The sequence below is a fragment of the Neodiprion pinetum genome, chromosome 5 (assembly GCF_021155775.2).
Source record: "Neodiprion pinetum isolate iyNeoPine1 chromosome 5, iyNeoPine1.2, whole genome shotgun sequence".
Classification (NCBI taxonomy): domain Eukaryota; kingdom Metazoa; phylum Arthropoda; class Insecta; order Hymenoptera; family Diprionidae; genus Neodiprion; species Neodiprion pinetum.
The window spans coordinates 25,780,053-25,799,464 of NC_060236.1; the positions used below are offsets into that span (position 1 = coordinate 25,780,053).

Consider the following 19,412-nt stretch of genomic DNA (forward strand, 5'->3'; position numbering starts at 1 on the left):
TTGAGACGAAATCGTTTAATAGCATTGAATTGTATGTTAATACTATATCCTAAGTAGCATACATATACATATGTATAATATTCAATTATATAATAATAATATACTATGAATTCATTCCTTTTCTTTCACTTCCTGTTTGTAACGATTAAGAATTAATCCATAAAGATATCCGTTTCTGAGCAATCATATAATTCTGTGTGTGTGTGTGTGTGTACTATAAGTTACAATGAATATTTCAATCACTGAGACTGATTCAATTCATTAATCAATGTTATGAAAGTGCGGAGAAAATTTAATATACATATATATATATGCATAACCCTATGCGTATGTATATATGAAAAGCCATTCGGTAATAGGTATATAGGTATATACACTATACGAATTTTACGATTTCTTATATATAATTAATCCCCGCGATCGAAAAAAACCCTCCTCACGCATGTTACTTTGCATGGCGAATGGGTATATTAATATTTAGGCCGTGGTACAAATAATAATAACATTAATTGTAATAATAATAGCAATAATAACAATAATAATAATAAGTATAATAGTAATAATAATACATGTAACAAAATGCAATTTTCTAAAACATACGACTTGAAAATAATTCGTAACTATATCAACAGTGGCCAATAATGTACAATAGAGGCTTAGCTCTGATAAGTCCCAAACTTGTCGGTATATGATCTGCCCGTTGCCGTGTATAATTGTGCAGACGAAACTCTGATCGGATCTATAGTACCTGCTGTATTATAATTATGAGAATAACACCGATAATTATAACGATAATAATAATAATAATAATAATAATAATGATAATTACAATTACAATAATGATAATAATGATGATAGTAATAGCCATATTAATAATAATATTAATGATGATAATGACGATGATGACGATCGTGATAATAACAAGGATAATAACCGAAAATGCACAAACTTAGAAGAATGGAAATTTTTACCCGTGCGTATATAAGTATATATAGATAAGCATGTGTGTGTGTGTGTGTATGCGTCTGTTCAACTAATTTGCAATATATATATACACACAGTATACAGGTCATATATGTACGACTTGTATAAACTACCTACACGCGAATTCAATAACAGGCAAAGATGAAGGTTCAGATTTGTCATGGCCATGTAATAGGGATTGTAAATTCAACAAAGGTTTTCAACTAAAAAATTATTGCAATCCAATGCAGGTATGGATGCAGATGATAATATTACCGCTCAAATGGGGTGAAAGTAATAACGTTAATAATATCACTGCTGGTTGACTTTTCACAGAATCCAGTGTGTGACACTGAAAGCCGAAATTAAATATTTATATTGAACTTTGATTGTTACGTTGCCACGCCAGATCCTAATCAGTTGAATAGATTGTTAATAAATATTTCCGTGCCTTGTGGCTTCTACTGGGATAAATCGAGTTTGCCGTTTCATGAAACATCGCTTGAAAGGAATTCGATTGAATGAAAAAAACGAGATGAAGCAAGCAGAGGACAGGAAAATAGAGTTAGAGAGCCAATAACTATTACAACAGTGGGTATTCATATTATATATACATATATATAATATATGTATAGTGTATATATAATATATGGGTATACATACAACGTTGATACCAAGAAGCCTCTCATCCTGCCAGATTAACGAAATATGTACTTATATGGTAAGTATGCCGCATTCGCCTACAAAATGTTACGGGTAACAAAATCTAATCGAAATTGAAGTAAGCGTTTCGTTTATTCCTTTAACATACGAAATAAAAATAAAAAAACACTGCGGACATTACCATTGTTTAAAATGAAATTTGGCAAGTATAATGATATATTCTATCAACAGCTTTTTCGTTCGCCACATCGCTGTATTGAATCTACGTGTACAGACACATGTTTGCCCTGCTAAGTCTCTGCATATTTACAATCATGTATACTTTCTTCAATTTATTGCAATTATTGATTATCATATTGTAACTTATTGAAAATACATAAAAATGAGTATGCATGGTGATTAGGTGAAAACTGAACTTTTTACAACCAAACACACATGCACACGCATTGGTTAGACTTTCCATTGTCATTATCATTATTTCACACGACGCCAGCTATACCTGCACATCATTGTGCCATAGCTATTAAAGAGATTCTAAACTCTGCATTATTCTAATCTGCGACAAAAAGCAAATATTTGGCGTCATATTTTGATTCCTGGCGACAATTTCTGCGATTATATATTGTCGCCTTGTTCAAATTATCGAAAGTATTTAAGGTAATAGTCGTGAATTACAAGTGGAAACGCGAGTAACGAGGGTTTGACAATGAGTGCTAATTAAATAATGGAGCACAAGACACTAAATCTGTCTCCATCTTTCGTAGCATATCGTAGCCCATTATTTTCTCATTCGACACATCAAATACAAAACCAGCTATTTTCTACTATACCTCAGTTTGGGGTTTCATCATTCAATCAATTCCTGCTCATAATTGCTATAAATATGTGTACGGATTTTCAACATTATTCGTCGAAACAATTTTTCACAGCCCGTTATTTCATTGTTTTTTTTTCCAACATTAAAATTTGTTAATCCAAATCACTGGAATATTATATCATAGTTGTCTCGTGTCTTAGTCACGGGCAGGCAATCGATAACGCTATACCAGTAATCAAGTTTCCAATTTGTGTTGATGACCGAAATTTGGCAAGACTTATCTTCTTCAAATATACGTAAATACATTATTGCAGTAAATCGTGCTCTTACGGAGTACACACACACATATATATATATGGATATATATATATATATATGAGCAAACTGCCCGAAGCGTAAGAGTACATATATACATACGTACCTATAATCTTTGTTGGGAGAAAAAAATTGGAAAAATTGAATCGCCCTGCAAACTCGTATGTTCCAAATACACGCACCAATAGTCCACGCACCGTGCACTTGTTCATTGAAGTATTTCTATTGAACCGCTAAGTCGGGTAAATTGTTACAGTTTAATATTCGGTTCACTCGGGTGTATGAAATTTATATTACCACATACTCTAAATTGTTGATTATTCATAATTACTTACATCGCTTAGCTATTCATCTATCTATCTATCTATCTATCTATCTATCTATCTGTCTGTCTGTCTGTCTGTCTGTCTGTCTGTCTGTCTATCTACCTACCTACCTACCTATCTACCTAGCTATCTATTCATCTGTTTTTTATCTCTCTACACTAATCATAAATGTTTTTTATCTCTCTACGCTAAATCCCCCTAACTTCCAATCTATCCTTCACTGACAGATGACAGGGAACTACGCGTTGAACCACCGGCTACAACGGTGTGATGGGTTAGATCTGGAAGATCAGGCAGATCTGGGAGGTCTGGTGGCAAGCATAGAGGCACCGCCGACGGTCCATAAATGGCCTCCTGTACCTCCAATTGTTGAGCGAATTGTTCTTCTAGTCTCTGCAAAGTATCATGAGAAACAATAATAAATTAGATTAGCATATATGAAGATATAAAGCATTCTTTTCACGTAAACAAATTTTATTTGGTTCTTCTTATAGTACAAATATGGAAAAAAAAAAGTTTTAATAAAATTGAAACTAGATTGAGAATCACAACTATTAAGAGATGGGATTTAAATTTTATTGATAATTAATTGGTTTTCAGATGTTAGCATACAAATGCAAGGGTGCATCTGAGGAGAATTAGAGAATTCGTTTTGTACTCGCATGATTTTGGTAAAGCGATGGCAGCAGTTTGGTAATGCAATTCAATACTCATCAGAATAGAATTGATAATTGACTGACCTTTGGTATTCGAGTATTAACGATTCTCGGATAAATCTTCTACCTGTACTCAATGCCATCGAATACAGTTGTTCGGAGTGGTATTAAAGGATGTGAACAGCGTACAATTTCACATAACAAAAATATATACACAAATTCATATACATATATAATATATATAATATATATATACATACAAGCACGGACATTTCCAAACCACAAACCCTTGATGATACGACTTGATATAAATATACATATGAATGTATACCTATAGATAGCGAAATAACTGTGTGAAAACATCCATAGTTCGACAAACATAAACAACGCAAAGATATTCAGAACCAAAAAAACATGTTGCAATATTTAATGATTTGAATCCCACTACAAAAATGGTAGCTACTGATGAATACAGAAATATGATTACTCGATTTGCACCGCTAGTGCATGTGTAGGAATGATAGTGAATGAAAAAAATATAGATACTCTTTAGACCGTAGTCTACAGAGTGTGCTATCGAGAATAGTAGGTGAAGACGATTACGGCAGCGGCAAATGCTTAGAAATGAATGGAGCATTTTCAAAGATGATAAACGATGTACAACAATACGACAAGAATGGAATGACGTGAAATAGTCAGCCAGGATCATTTACGCAAGGAAAGTGGGCGGAATTCGTTGGGATTTGCCGATTTCTTGTCAAGGCTAGCACCCTCAATCCCAGACAATGAAGTAGCATCCCCTTCGGAACCAGGATGTTTGAGTGATACACGAGGTAAACTAAATGCTGATGGAGATGGCTGAGGTTTGATGTAGGAATTAGCTCTGGAAGTGGATGCGAAAGAACGAGGCGACCTGCGCCAACTGTTGGACATGCCCGTAGTCGTTGTTATTTCAACAGCCATGCCGACGGGACTGACACCGCGAGAAGTGTCTAAGGAGATTAATGAAAGGTCGCTGAGACGTGTCGGTAATGAACCTGGATAACGTGATTCCAGGGCTTCCATTTCTGTAGCCAGTTCAGCCTCTATTTTCTACAACAATTGTGTAACACTGTTGTTAATAATTTCAGCACGATAAATCGTACTGTAAGAATGACAATGATGACGTTAACGACAGTCAGCATTGTATGTGAGCTCTTTGCTTCGAAGACAAGTCAGAAGAATCGATTGAGCGTAAGTTGATAAGATGTTTAAATATTTTCATTGACATGTAGAAAACGTGTGAAAAATAAAACTTAAAAAATGCAAATATCAAAGTCAACGTGTGAGATTTACGTATTCAAGTCATAAGACAAATGATTTCATCTATTATATCTTACATGAAAAGAAAAACCAGAAGCAATGAGAAGGAATTTCGCTGCATGGACATGCAAAAAAATTACTGCTGTTATTTTCAGTCGATAAAATCCAACATATCTTATATCTACCTATTATCAATATTCTTTATAAACAGATCAGCTACTGTTATTTGATAATGGCATACACGTAGCGTGTGTAAACGGTAAGTGCGTGGACTTTTTTTCTTAAAATAATATGCAATAAGTCTGTAAGACTTATATCATTAACGACTCACCTGCTTTCGTGGTTTAAGCTGTGCTTTCCACTCTCGAAGTTCCTTCGTGTAGGATTCCTCCTGCTCCTTGAGCTTCATTGTCTCATGCTCCATAAGCATTTTTCGCTTTTCATTTTGAAGTTGTTCCAACTCCTTGATGGAAGCATCGCTCTGTGCCCTCAACTCCTCGAGCTGCCTGGCGTGTTTTAATTCAAACCTTTGCTGTTCAGCCCTGTATCTCTTCTTTTCATTCTCTTGGAATTTTTTCAACTTATCACGCTCAGCGTCTGGATCAGGGGTAAGAGCAGCAGTCATTGATATACGCATTGATTCGCGGAACATCATCTCCCTAGCCTTCATCTCTGTGCGTATTCTCTTGGGAAGATTCCTACGTTCAACAGTCTGACGTTTGACAAGCTCCTCTTCCTTACGCTGATTCATTCTCTTCATCTGCTCAAGCTCCTTTTCATGCCTTATCAGCATTTGGTGCCTTTGCAAAAAGAATATATCCTTCAGTTGTCGCTTCAGTAGCTGCTGACGCTCTTTGATTTGTCTCTCTTCAAGTTCCCATATCGCCGCTTCCCTTGCCCTCATGAGCTGCTGTTTCTGCTGCAAGAATTGTCTCTCCATAAGTGCAATCCTCTCACGATGACTGTCTGATAGCCTCCTCAGCGACGTCTCATGGCTCTCATTCAACTTTTCCAAAAATACCTTCTCCCTAGCTTCGTGTTCGGCTTCGAGTTTATCCTTCCGCATCTTAAACGCATTCTTTCGCCTTTCTTTAGGCATAAGGTCAACCTCCTGCTTGAGCAGTCGCAGCTCCTGCTTCAGCCCTTCGCGAAATTGTTTCAACTCACGTTCTTGCTCACTACGGATTTTTTTTGACGCAAGCCTCAGGTCAGCCTCTTGTTGGGTCTCAGCCCTTTCAATCTGTTGACGCTGTTGTCTGGCCAACGTATCGAGGTCACCTTCTGCCCCACGTTCCAACATAAGCCTCTCTTGTTCAAACCGCTTCTCCTGCTGATCCTTGGTGAATTGCGATTTCTGCGATAGATCCTGAAATTGTTTCTGTTCCATTTTTTGTAACATCTTAAGCTCCCGTAGTTCTTGTTTACGAAATATCTGGTCGTCGTACACCTTGCCATTTTCATCATCTCCGTATATCACCTTTGATGTAGTAGTTGTAACTACAACGCCATCAATCTCGAACTTTCTCGTACGCTTTCGTGTCTTTTTCTTAAGATTCATAATCTGAATATCTTCCTTTGTCCTCGCTTGTCTCGGTGCGTCTCTCGTGTACTCGGGAGGTTTTCTTCTAAGTACAACTTCGTCGTCAATTTCTGACGATTGCCGGGAATCTCTTCCCAAGTGGTTGTCTCGGCTCGAACCTCGGCTGTCCTGGCTTATTGTCGTTGATATAGATTCCGCATCAGATCTGTCGACACTCTTGCTAGGTGTGTGAGACCTGGTTGATCCCTCATCGCTGTTGGACCGATGTGACGAGTTCCCTTCATTACTACAGCTACTGTCAGGTGAGATGCGTTTATCCTTTAATGCTTTACCTCCACCTTCTTCTCTTGACTCATTTGTATGCTTCGCCATCGTTGACCAAGGTCCTGCTGCCGTACCATCGCTGCGTACATTTGCAATACCATTAGGCATCAGCTTCGTAGGGCTAGCAAGGTCATCGACATCTGTCGACCCAACTGTAGTTCCAGCAACCATCACCGACATACGAGGTGGAGTTAGCATCTCGTCGCCGCTGTCACTCTTTGAACTGGACCTCCTCCTTCTTCTCCTACTATTACTACTATTAACATGATCTGCCATTGATGTGCCAGTATTACTATTCTTGCCAACAACAGATGAATCTTTCACTCGCTCTTTGTCATCACCAACGGTAACTACAGATACATGGCTGGTATCCATCAATTCGTCATCAACAATCGGGCTTACTATGACAACTTCCGACTCATCCAGTTTCTTGCCAACACGTTTGGAAGTATCGGTGGCACATATTACAATTGGCTGTTCCTGTGGCGTGTATTCAAGGCTATCCAAGCTTGTAAACCCATCATCGTCAGTCGAACTCTCATTTACCTGGGTTTTGTTTGTCTCATTGGCAACGATTACAACTTCAGATGTCGGGGATTGGTGTCGAGGCGGAGGTGGAGTTGCTGTGGCATCGACAAGCACAGGAGGATGTGTTGTTACGACGGTAACTTGGCTCACATTGCTGGCCAAACTATTCGATGGATCAGGTGTATCTGGAGTTATTCGTACCATGGATTTATTGAATCGTATATCTTCTTGATGTTCAGAGGGTTTTGTTTTACCTTCAAAGGAAAACATAAATACATTAGTCTCCATGTAGGGGGACATGCGACCTGGGACAGGAGCATTTTATTAATTTGTCAATTATCAAGAATATGACAGTAAATGCTCATAACAATCATAACTCTGCAATTAAAGATAGGGTGAGACATTTCAGGGGAAAATTGTATAGATTTTTGGTATAAGAAATGAATGAGTATCAAATCTTAATTTCTAAAACAATAAACTAACATGAGCAAATATCTTACCGGTAATAACGACAACATTATCTCCACTGCCGCTTCTGGATACACTACGGCTCCTCACTGGTGTTGACGTCACAACAGCGACTCCTGACCCGGCGGACGAACCTCTCCTGTGAATATGTTCTGACCTGTCTACTGTATCACCGGAACTTTTTTCTTTTCGGGCTTGGTTTTCTCTCTTCCAATCCGGACTACTGCCCCTATAAATTTCACCCGACTGCGACCTCAAAACATTATTGCCAAACGAATCATTGCTCGATGCTTCTTGACTTCGACTTTTCAAAAGAGTTGTTTGAGTGCCAAGGTCTGAGTTAACATCGGCAGTAGAGCTCGATTTTGGTGTGCGTTTTCCCGAAAGTTGGGAAATTGTGCTTGTTCCTGAAATGCGTTTCAGTGTTTCGATTGACGCGTGATCCGAGTGCCGTTTTGCGGAATCCATCGAAATTCGTTTTTCAAGAACAGCATTCAGTTTATCTTCAACAGATTTCCGTTTTTCGTCCAGGCTTTGGAAATTTTCGTCTGTGACTGGTCGCGCATCGTACCTTATGTCGTATTTTGGTCGTTGATCTTCAATCAATGACTTCTTTTCATGCCTAAAAGTAGATTTATCAAACACTTAGTACTCGAACGTGAAAACGATGATAGAATTGTCAATACTCGATTAACACATGAAGTTACGAATATTCGCCAGCAATATTAATAATTTACCTTTTTCGCTCCTCCACCGAAGTTTGTCTAACATAAACTGGTTCTTTGACGCCATCAGGAGCGTGGACTGGTTTAACTGGTGCTGATTTCCGTTTGTCCTCGTTACTCAAATGTTGCTTATCTGCTGGGAGTTTCATCTTTTCGTCCATAGATCTTCTTCTAACTTCTACATCCATAGGCTTTTCTGGTGGTGGCTTTTTCTTCTCTCCAACTGGCTTTTCATTGAGCATAGACTTTGGTTTATCCGCACCCTCCTCACTGCGACGCGCCTCGACAGGAATATGATGGTTTTGTTCTTCACCAACGATCTGTGCCGGAACTTTTTTGATATCTCTATCGTCATCGTTATTCTGAGATACAGATTTTTTCTCCACTTTTTTATTAACAATAGATTTTTCGTTGTCCATTGTCACAGGAGTTACGGTATTGCTCTTTTCAGTAACTGATGGTTTTGGAATGTTCTCCTTATCGTCTGCCTTGCCAGTGTCGTGACGTGTCGTGGCACCAGGTGGTAAGGGCGCGGGACCCTTTTCCCTGGAGATTCGACGTTCGTTCGACTCGTTTCCCACAGGTGGCTTGGGTGCCTAAATAATTCAGCCAACATTTTCATTTAAAAGTCTCTGGGTAATTGTAGTTACATGTATATTCAGAAGCGCAGACAAAATTACACCTCAAAAATGCAGCCATTTCTTTTATGCAAGTAATCTTGTTCGACACTACATACACAACAAGATCTTGATTTTTAACGTTTCCCAGCATAAGCTACATAACTTACCAACTTTTTCTCAACAGATACAGAAATGTTCTCTTTGGAATCAGCTTTTCGCAACTTTTTGTTTCTTTCTTCTTTTTCACCCTCGCGCTCACCCTCCCTCTTATTACTCTCTTCCCTTTCGTGTGGCACAGATGCTGCAGCGACATTCTCCTTCTCAGCTGCTATAAGGTATAAAAAATGCAAGACATTGATACTTACTATTCATCTTTGGCAGTTTTCAAAGTATGGATGAAATTATAGACTGGCATAACATTAGAATTAGTAGAATAGAAATATGAAAAATGTGCGTACATTTAACGTCGTTGTCGCTGCGCAGGGAGGCGGAGTCATCTCCAAGTTGGTCCAGCTCCAGCGGCAGTTGCGATGTGCGCTGCTCCTGGAATTCACCAGTTAGTCTTAGTATATGTATGTAGTTATATCACAAGCTTATTAATTACATAACTATCCAACAGCCTATAAAATGCCTATTTGCCCGTTCACAAACATTTTCTATACACAGGATCAACTGTTCCAGGCGTTTCCTAACCTGCAGCAGATAATAATCACTTTGATTTCTCCTCATTGCAATCTTAAAATGATCCCACCATCTTTGCTGTAATTACTTTCAAACCACTCAAGTATCCCATTACTCATATAAGAATATTTCAAAGATGTTCAAATGAAATTGCATGTAGTTTGAATCATCTGATGCTAGATTCACTATAGAAATTCTCTTAATGTCTTTGGGACAAACAGCGAACACTTGCCTCTCTTTATACATCTATAACACACACTCCGGTAAGCGAATCATTCTTATTCGACAGAATCCTGATTGTAATGATAACAAAAAACACCAATGACAGTTTGTATAATTATAGAAGCAAAACAAGAATTTAGACTATATATATATATATTTATATATTATATACATATATATATACGCAACCCATAAACAGGGTCACCCAAGAACATCACCTCACAGGCTATCAACGTATTTCTTGTGAAAATCTGTGACTGAAACGTATTTATTTCTTATAAGAAATTTGTTGTTTGCGAATTACAGCCATTTAACATTTGCTGATCTAGCTGATGACTCAAAATAGAAGGGGACTGAGGCTGGCAGATTGTACTTTGTCGGATGCCAATTTGTGTGATTGGCCAATTTCAAAAGGCTGTCATTCGCAAACGACAAATGTCCTACAAAAAGTAAAAAATGTTTCAGTCACGGATTTTCAGCCCATGAGGCGATGGTGGTAGGTCACCCTGTTCATCATACATATGAGTATATATGTAATTATGCTGCCATGTCTACTGACCTGACAATTGCACGAGGAAGAAGAACAGGGCTGGCGAGGCCCAGGAGAGCCGCATGCACAGCCAAATTCTCAAGTTATACACAAGTGTATACAATGCATAAAATATGTACAAATATTTATGCACACAAATGATACGGTTAAAGGTATTTATATCATATGAAATTTCGTATAAATACTACAATTTCTACAACACACCTGTATGATTGCACTTGTGCAGATATGTGATAGGCTGAAAGATATCAGATTTCTTTTTTCTAAAATTTTGAATCATTTGTTTATTCTGCATTACGATTTTTTTTAAGATCTTTGAGAAGTGAGTACTACAGAAATATTTCACCAGTTACAAAAAATGTTATACTTCGACAGATATTCATTTGAAATTTAAGCACCTCTAATTAGTGATCTTGAAGAGAATTGAATGAAGTTAAATTATAGATCATAAGACACTAGTTGATCTGAATCTCACTCTAATATATGGCAATGAAATTCACATAGATTTAGTTATAAAACTTAGTAATTTCATAAAGTCAGTTAAAACATGCATGTACAGTATAAATAATTGTTCTTTGACATTCGTGCACACTATTTTATACACAAATCATTCTCCAAAAAACCCGCTTTCATACCAGGGATAACAACTAAGAAAAAGAAGCAGAACGGATATTTGTATAGAGTAAAGTAAATGTTCAACTGTTGTGTTATCCACGCAAAGTACCAACGAAACAATAAAAACTACTTTAGTATTTTCGGAAAAAAGAAACGCGAAAAAGCCCAAATACAAGCTTGACAGAACATTTCTACTGCACATCATGTAACTGCAAATGTCCAATCGCATAGAAAAGTTAAATTCCAAGTATTGCATTATCACCCACAATGCTTGGGTGTAACAGGTTTGCGTCAAGTACCAATAAATATATTATGCGTATTATTGCGGCACAGCATTCATTTAAAGGTAACAAATTCTGACATATGTTTCACTTTTGAGCAGCTTACCGATCCGTTGATACTGTTCCCTGTGTTTTTTTGCCTTCCTAGCCTTCTACCATAATGCAAGCATGGAATCACAGGTATATTATTTAGATGTATTTATGTGAACTTAATGAAAGTTTCTTTCGCATTTAGGGTGACACAACAGGCCAAAAGATGCTGTTTAAAATTATATGCTTCAGTGAAATTTATAACAACTAGCAAACAAAGTGTATGTTAGTGATAATCACGCTCGCAAAGGAAAAATTAGAAAATCACCGAAGTCTCTTGCATAGTTATAGTAGCTACCCATATAACATTAGCTCCATTGAGCTAGGTATAGGCAGAAATCGTACATCGTTTGAAACTGCATACTTATACTGTGTACTTCTCACTCTCTGCTGAACATCAAATATGCGGCTGCATTTGGAATAAGATTAAAATCCCGATGAAAATATGTGACAGTATAAATGCAGAGAACTGTCCATTTTAAAAGAGGTATATGCAATTTTCCATTGTCTTATTACTTAATTTAGGAATGTCTAAATCCAATGAACTATGCGGTGAAGACAATGATAAGGTGTACTGTGCATAAACGTGGATAATTGTGACATGATGCCAATTATACGTGTAGATGCACATTTTAGCTGTAGTGATACAGATAACGTATAACAAAAGTCGTACCTCAGCATCTTCGTCGAGGAGTTCCTCTTCAACCACATCAGCCTTATATTCGAGTAACAGGTCACGGACGGGCTTGGAATCCAGAGTACGATTGACAAATGGATGTTTAAGTAACTCGTCGGCTGTAGGTCGTGCCGCAGGATCCTTTATCAACGCCTTGGCAACAAACTCGTTGAAATCCTTGCTCCATTTCCCAGGCTGATCAAGCCTTGGAGGATCACTTTTTTGGATTTTCAGCAGAACTCGCATCGGTGACATCTCATGATTGGGGGGTTCCATTTGAGCGAATTCAATCAACGTAATGCCCAGCGACCATATGTCAACCTGACGAGAGTTTATGAAAAGTTATTTGCCAATATATATGTACAATGTTACAAAATCATTTTTTTTTTTTCTTACTTTGAAGTCATAAGGATTGTCCCTAAACGTTTCGCACAGAACAACCTCTGGTGCCATCCAATAAGGCGTTCCAATGAATGTGTCGTGCTTCTGGAGGGTGTGCTTATTTTTTGCGGAAACCCCAAAGTCGGCTATTTAAAGAAAAAATGTGCCTATTAATATCAGTGGAAAGTAAATTACAACTCGTCGTTCGGTACATAATACCGATTGGCTGCTATCAATAACGAATATACCTACGAACGAAACTTACCCAGTTTAACGCCGCCTGCCATAGTGAGGAGAACATTGCCAGCCTTAAGGTCTCTGTGAATAACTTTGGCTTTATGAAGAAAGGCCAGTCCTTGTGTCATGTGTTGACATATATAAGCTATCTGTGGCTCGGTCAAAGCCTTTTCCAGTTCAACCATTATCGAATCCAAGGCACCGCCGTCGCAGTACTCGATCAACATCTGAAGATTCATACGTCGATTGAGATATCTTAATGAATTGATAAAGACAACAGTAATTGTGTTGCACAGATGACTGGCCAACATCTGAACAAATGATAAATTTAGATGCCTCGATCTGGTAATCTAGCAAATGCTCTGTGTACACACCCACAGTTTTCCCTCCATAAAATAGGCCTCGTGTAATTCCACGATGTTTGGATGCTTGCACTCTGAGAGTATATCAATTTCAATCATGAAATCTGCAAGGTCATCCTCACCTTCTAATGCACACATTTTAGCTGCAGCCAATTGCTGAGTCTGTTTACTCTGTGCCTAGTAAGAATGACAGAAGAAAGTTCAAATTACTAAGTACTTTCATTTGTGTTTTGTATAAAGATTCAGGGATAAAATCACAACAATGTAGTTGCTTACCTTGTAGACTTTGCCAAAAGCACCGTCTCCAAGTTCTCCGATCATTTCCCAAAATTCTTCCGGGTCGCAATCCATTTTAATATTATTGAACAACTTTTTCTTCTTCGCGTCATTGCCACCGAAGTGGAATGCTTTTTTCAAATTTGATAAAAACGACATTTTGAACTTATTACACCCTAAAACTTGACTAACAAATAAACGAAATTGACTTGGTCCATATAATTGATTGAAGCATGTCAGGCTTCTGGCAAATGACTATAAGACTTATATTGAATAATTAATACAGGACCTTGTTATATTATTTCATATAAAGCGCAAGACAGTAATTATAATCAATAACGAAGATGATTCATAACGCAGACGTGAAAATGTCACAAACGTTGTAAGATATATCATCAAATGTAACGTTAATACAAACATTAAAAAAAAAAAATTAGTACAGTCCAGTAAATTTATCTTTTCACATGTACAAAAGTAAATCAGTAAACATCCTCGACTTGATTCCTAGGCAGGAACCGAATTGAACCAATAGTTGTGGTATTCAGACCCCCTCGACACGTCGAGGTATCGTCACAAATCTCTCCCGCATCTTGACGGATTTAATCTTCAATGGTGTCTAGCGAGCCAGTACCGATACTCGTCGCCAGTCGGTGTGGGTCATCAAGGGCTAGGCCCTTCATTTCTTCCAGACATCCAAGATTGAATGAAAAATTAACCACTTTAGAACCTCCAAAATCTGTAACAGAAATATTCAATTCATGCAAAATTACATAATAAAGATACATAAAGCTCTTGATACTAGGTTCTTAAAAACATTAGGTACTTTGGGACGTTCGGTCACTTCTTTGGGTGATTCAATTCTCTATCTAGACCACATTTGCAAGCCTGATGGAGCTGTTAATTTAACATGTGATATTAGCTATGAGTGAGTGGAAAAATGAAGACAGAGATAAGAAAGATAAGCATAAGCGTGAGCTTGTAACGGAAGGTGCATCGTCAGCGGTAGTAAAACATACCTACACCCTTGGCCTTGATCCAAGTCAGGTTTCCAATACTGATTCAACAAATACAAGTGGCTGTTTAGACAGAGCAGTGATATTATGAATTTCAAACGTATAAATATTAACATGAAGCCATCACGTTGAACAATGATTCTAGGTATATATGTACGTAAAAATGCGTCGAATTAATGATTAATACAGCTGATCATACGATCGACATCGTTTGGTTAGACGTCCACCTGCGTATTTGCGAGTTATCAAGAGATGCAAAGCACCTGTTTCATACGTTCCAGAACGGAGACATTTTTACGCTGACGGCAAGAAGTTTTTCCTCAAATTCGGGAAACTTAAAGTAAAAAATAAGTCCAAAAATTATCCGATAACGAATTCGTGAAACGAAATTTTTCTGTCACATTGAGTGTTGTTTTTGTTGGCCTTTTTTCTCCTTTTTATTTTTCCACATACATTTACATTCCGATCGGTAGTACTAAAACTACAGAACCAACGCCAAACGGCGTAATAGTTTCTTAATCGATAACCGGAGGTTATATTTCAGTGAAAGGCTGCAAAAATATAGTGAAAATAGTACCAAAATCTGTATGTAACACAGTCGCTCACCTAATCGACCAATCGGTACCAATAGTCATCTTATCCAGCAGCCTGTCGAAGGCACGGCACTGAATAAATGACACTCGGTGTACAACAATATTGAAGTAATATCACAGAATAGAACCAGTTTCAATACGAAACGGCAAGCGAGATAAGCGGGAAAAATTTACGTTTGAAATTATATGGCTTGATAAATCTGGTTAAAACACGGCCATTTTCAGCGCACACACGACTCTCAAAGAGACACGGACACACCACGCCTGGAAGTGACGTAAACCGCTGATCCACCCATGTTCAACCATGGAGTGTATTGTACATTGTGTGTGTATGCGTACGTACGAGGCAGCAGGGGGGGGGGGGCGCACCGTACCCAACCTTCGTTCAACTTTAAACTAACGCGCGTATTTATCGAGGGTTAAATTGTCAGGCTAGTCACCGATGGCTATTGCTGTTTCTAGCAATTGCACGGTCAACGTGCAGTATCCGTAAATCGGTACGCATGTACTCCCAAGGAATATCAAGACTGGCTATTGCCACGATACATACCGCCTTTCAGCCCCCCACCCGCCATCGCCATGGACAATCAGTCGGCAACCAAAGACTGTATGTATAGATAGAAAAGAGAAGGAATAATAAAAATTCAGGTGCATGCAAACGTCGTGTCGCGTGTCAACAACGTACGTAGGTATCATCTGCGGAGTATATATGTATACATTTATTCTATTTCTGACTGTGATGCGCTGCTGTATGTACGAATTCGTATTCGTAGTTATTGTTGTGGATGATATTTTGTCAACTGTTGTCTTCAAGCAAAATAAAATTCTCGGAAATCAGACGCAGACTAGTTGCCGAAGCTCGATTCTTCACTTCTTGGAGCAGACGCGTTACAGCTCATTTCTCGTATGTTATATTATTAAATTATCGCATAGCCTGCGAAGCCCTACGAAGAAAATCCTGTTATAGTCCACGGACATCAAACGCTCGAACGATTCCGATAATCGGTTAGGTTAATGTATAATTTGCAAGTAAAGATGTAGTGTACAGGTGGTTCGACATTTCTCGATTGTAATATTCACAAAAAAATTTTTGTATAAGCTCACTAATTTCCAATATAAATTGTTTCAATCGCATAATTCGATAACTCGAAAATATGCATATAAATATATAATCCAATTCACATACACTACATCATAGCTTGTTCTTCGGTAAACAGACACTTATTTGAGCGTAAATCCTGCAGATTCGTTCGCAGTAGCAATCTGCATCGTAGCTTAGCAGAGTCCAAGGTAGCAGCAGCTCTACGTGAGAAATCAAGAGAATTGTATTGATTCTGTTTATTCTAATATTAATCACAAGCCGTCGAGCAGCTGGGTACTGTAAATTTTTGGTTAAATTTATGTAATCCGTGCTTGTAACGACATTCTTTACGCATCATTGTGTATCTCCCACTCAACTTTACTCTGGTGACTCTGGCGAGTCTGGCAACGGTGTCGGACAGCACGAGTAGTAAATAGTCTACAGTCACGGAGCCGTTTTCATCTCTCTTGCTTCGATTGGGTCTAATTTGGTCTCATTTTCGCGTAGCCGTCGCTGCAGATCACTGAAATATACCAAAGGAACCTGTAGTTCCAGTAGTATTACATACCTATATGAGTTCCAGGTAGAGTCCCGTAGTACAGTCTCTAGAGCATAGGTATACTTAAAGCATACCTACTACTGGAGGGAGCTACCTATCCCATCGACCTCGCGAAAAATAGGCCTTTTCATCAAAATTTTTTTTTGTGCGCATGCGTCAAGATCAGCCATGTTTTTCGTACTGTTTTTTGTAAACAAGCATGTTAAAGTGCCCGCGTCTAGAAAATAAAAGCAAATAAATATTAATTAAGGTATATTAATATACAAACAGGAAAAAAAATTAAAGTAATAAGTGTCACTATTGAGAAATAAATTTTTGCAACTGATTGTAATCATGTTATCTGTACGAAAAGGAACAACAAAACGGTGTTGTTATGGAGTATGTAAAAGTGACACACGGTATAATTCATTCAAAGGCAATACATATTATTTTATAAATTTTCCAAAGCCTTGTCTAGAGTATCGCAAAAAAATTATCAAATCCTCAAGCAAATTACATATTAAACCATGTGCAAAATGTGCAAAATGTGAATTGTGGGTAAAAAAATGTGGCCGAAGTGACAGAGGTTTTAGATCAATCGATGATGTGACTAAGGATACTTATATTTGTTCACTACATTTTCATGGAGAAAGTGGTCCAACTGAGAAGAATCCTGATCCTTTAAGCTACCAAGAATTTCAACAAATTGATAAATCAATCGATAAGGTAATGCATGATTATTTATACAACAATATGATTTTCGGAGTTATAACCTCAAAATAATTCATAGGTAGTCAAAGTTAGAACCAGTCTATTTGAAAAATATAAAAGAGCTGCTATGGAAGGAGAGAATGAATCAGAAAAAACGAAAATAAACAACATTTCGACGGTTGCACAGGTTGAGTATAAATATTATAATAATAAAATCGTATAGATTTAAATAAAAAAACTTTTTTCTTTTATTGTAGAAATCTACGGCCCATGAAAAGATTTTCAATGTTCCTGATGATACTGCTTGTTTTATTCAACAAATTTTACCAGATCAATCAGCAGAGATGAGAATACTGGAGGAAGAAACTAACTGTGAGGGAACTAACAAATTTACAACGATAGAAATTCAAACCGACAGTATAAAGATGCGTAATAAAAGTGTTCAGGTGAAGTTGCAAAAAAATTCAGCTGTGGAAAAGTTTGTAAATGCTATACGCATTGATGAAAAAAAATGTATATTTTATACAAGTCTGAATTTTGAGCAAATTCTAGCTTTGCATAGATTTTTGAGTCCAGCTTGTGACAACTTAGAATATTGGGGTAATCGAGAGACAAAAAATAAATCTTGTGAAAATAGTAATAAATACAAGTTGACATCAATGCAACAGTTAATTCTGGTGTTATTAAGATTACGCATGGGATATTTAATAGAAGATTTAGCTTACAAGTTCGATGTTTCTACAGGGTTTGTCTCAAAAATATGTACAACTTGGATTTATTTTTTGCATAATGAATTTACTACTCAATTAAAGCCATTTATGTTTCCATCTAGAAAAACGATAGCTGAAACATTACCAAAAATATTTAGGTCTATAAAAAACATTCGAGTTATTGTTGATTGTGCCGAGTTTTTTTGTCAATCGCCAACGAATTTTGAACACCAAGGTAATTTATATTCAAGTTATAAAGCTCATACGACTTTTAAAGTATTGATTGGCTGCACTCCAAATGGTTGCATTAGTTTTGTATCTGATGTATTCGAGGGTTCAATATCAGATCCTGAAATATTTAAGCGATCCAAAATTGCAGACTTGTTGCAACCTGGAGATGTGGTACTTGCAGATCGAGGTTTCACCGTTCACGATATAGTTGAAGCAAAGCAAGCACATTTGAATATTCCTCCATTTTTGAATGGACGCGATCGTTTAACTCCACAAGAGGAGATGTTAACAAAAAAAATTGCAAAACAACGCATATATGTTGAGCATGTTATTGGGCGTATAAAAAAATTCCGACTTCTTCAAACAGTTTTGCCGTTAAATATGCGTACTTTAATGTCACAAATTATATTTGTCTGTGCATGTTTAGTTAATTTTCAAACACCTTTAGTTTTCGATGAACAAGAGTAGGACCATTATATCGTAAAAAGTAAAGGAAAAAAAAATTGTAAATAGAAATAATTTTATGAACTTATTAATTCATATTTTATAAACTTTTTAATTCGTTTAATAACAATATTAATCTATTTCGTTCGTGCACTAAATAGATAATCTATTTTTATAAAGAACTTTGTAATTATTATATAACCATATTATTGCAAAAATATACTTTACTTATTTAATATATTTTGTAACAATTATGCACTTTTTTTCTATGTAATAAGAGATAATAAATAATAAAAACAATATATGTATATGTATCTTCTTTAAAATGCTTTGGCATAAGATGTAATTCATGTAGATAAGTCAAAGGGTATTAATCGCCGTGGGATCCTCATTTCAAAATATTCAGGAGCCAAAATATTTTGATGAAAAGCACTAACATGTTCAAGTATGGGCTCAATGAAGTTTTTATCGTA

At 37.1% G+C, this 19,412-nt stretch overlaps 3 protein-coding genes across 19 annotated transcripts in view; 2 read left to right on the forward strand and 1 right to left on the reverse strand.

Annotated features, from left to right (window-relative positions):
* Slik (Sterile20-like kinase) lies at nucleotides 1-16,508 on the reverse strand. Of its 15 annotated transcripts, none has more exons than XM_046628926.2 (13): nucleotides 16,411-16,508; nucleotides 13,619-14,354; nucleotides 13,355-13,519; nucleotides 13,009-13,207; nucleotides 12,759-12,889; nucleotides 12,360-12,683; nucleotides 9,706-9,790; nucleotides 9,415-9,575; nucleotides 8,640-9,223; nucleotides 7,935-8,524; nucleotides 5,374-7,688; nucleotides 4,454-4,832; nucleotides 1-3,477 (listed from the first exon to the last, which is right to left on the reverse strand). In XM_046628926.2, exons 2-13 carry the CDS (start codon nucleotides 13,775-13,777, stop codon nucleotides 3,374-3,376), a joined length of 5,196 nt encoding a protein of 1,731 aa, XP_046484882.1. In that variant the 5' UTR covers nucleotides 13,778-14,354; nucleotides 16,411-16,508; the 3' UTR covers nucleotides 1-3,373. The 15 variants fall into 15 exon arrangements, 14 of the variants coding, with proteins under 14 accessions (XP_046484882.1, XP_068992377.1, XP_046484881.1 ...); XM_069136276.1 differs by lacking the exon at nucleotides 16,411-16,508 and adding an exon at nucleotides 15,775-15,801; XM_046628925.2 differs by lacking the exon at nucleotides 16,411-16,508 and adding an exon at nucleotides 15,665-15,761.
* LOC124220304 (NADH dehydrogenase [ubiquinone] 1 alpha subcomplex assembly factor 2) overlaps nucleotides 15,633-19,412 on the forward strand; it is a 7,230-nt gene continuing 3,450 nt past the window's right edge. The window contains exon 1 of one of the 2 annotated variants that reach the window (XM_046628987.2): nucleotides 15,633-15,831. In XM_046628987.2, coding sequence (XP_046484943.1) covers nucleotides 15,804-15,831 — 28 coding nt within the window. In that variant the 5' untranslated portion in view covers nucleotides 15,633-15,803. Of the gene's footprint in view, nucleotides 15,832-15,861; nucleotides 15,910-19,412 lie in introns of those variants that run through there. The other variant, XM_046628996.1, reaches the window with a different exon arrangement.
* LOC124220291 (uncharacterized) lies at nucleotides 16,988-19,190 on the forward strand. 2 transcript variants are annotated; one of them, XM_046628960.2, is made up of 4 exons: nucleotides 16,988-17,569; nucleotides 17,634-17,741; nucleotides 17,812-18,499; nucleotides 18,644-19,190. In XM_046628960.2, the coding sequence occupies exons 1-4, from the start codon at nucleotides 17,198-17,200 to the stop codon at nucleotides 18,961-18,963; spliced, it is 1,488 nt and encodes a 495-aa protein (XP_046484916.1). In that variant the 5' UTR covers nucleotides 16,988-17,197; the 3' UTR covers nucleotides 18,964-19,190. The 2 variants fall into 2 exon arrangements, with proteins under 2 accessions (XP_046484916.1, XP_046484915.1); XM_046628959.2 differs by having other exon boundaries at nucleotides 17,812-19,185.

Coding starts and splice junctions, on each gene's coding strand:
- Slik (XM_046628926.2), bottom strand. CDS start 13,777: ATGTCGTTTTTATCAAATTTGAAAAAAGCATTCCACTTCGGTGGCAAT. Junction 9,576..9,705: donor CAGCGACAACGACGTTAAAT/GTACGCACATTT, acceptor TATACCTTATAG/CAGCTGAGAAGGAGAATGTC. Junction 4,833..5,373: donor AGCTTAAACCACGAAAGCAG/GTGAGTCGTTAA, acceptor CAATTGTTGTAG/AAAATAGAGGCTGAACTGGC.
- LOC124220291 (XM_046628959.2), top strand. CDS start 17,198: ATGTTATCTGTACGAAAAGGAACAACAAAACGGTGTTGTTATGGAGTA. Junction 17,570..17,633: donor TTGATAAATCAATCGATAAG/GTAATGCATGAT, acceptor AATAATTCATAG/GTAGTCAAAGTTAGAACCAG. Junction 17,742..17,811: donor ACATTTCGACGGTTGCACAG/GTTGAGTATAAA, acceptor CTTTTATTGTAG/AAATCTACGGCCCATGAAAA.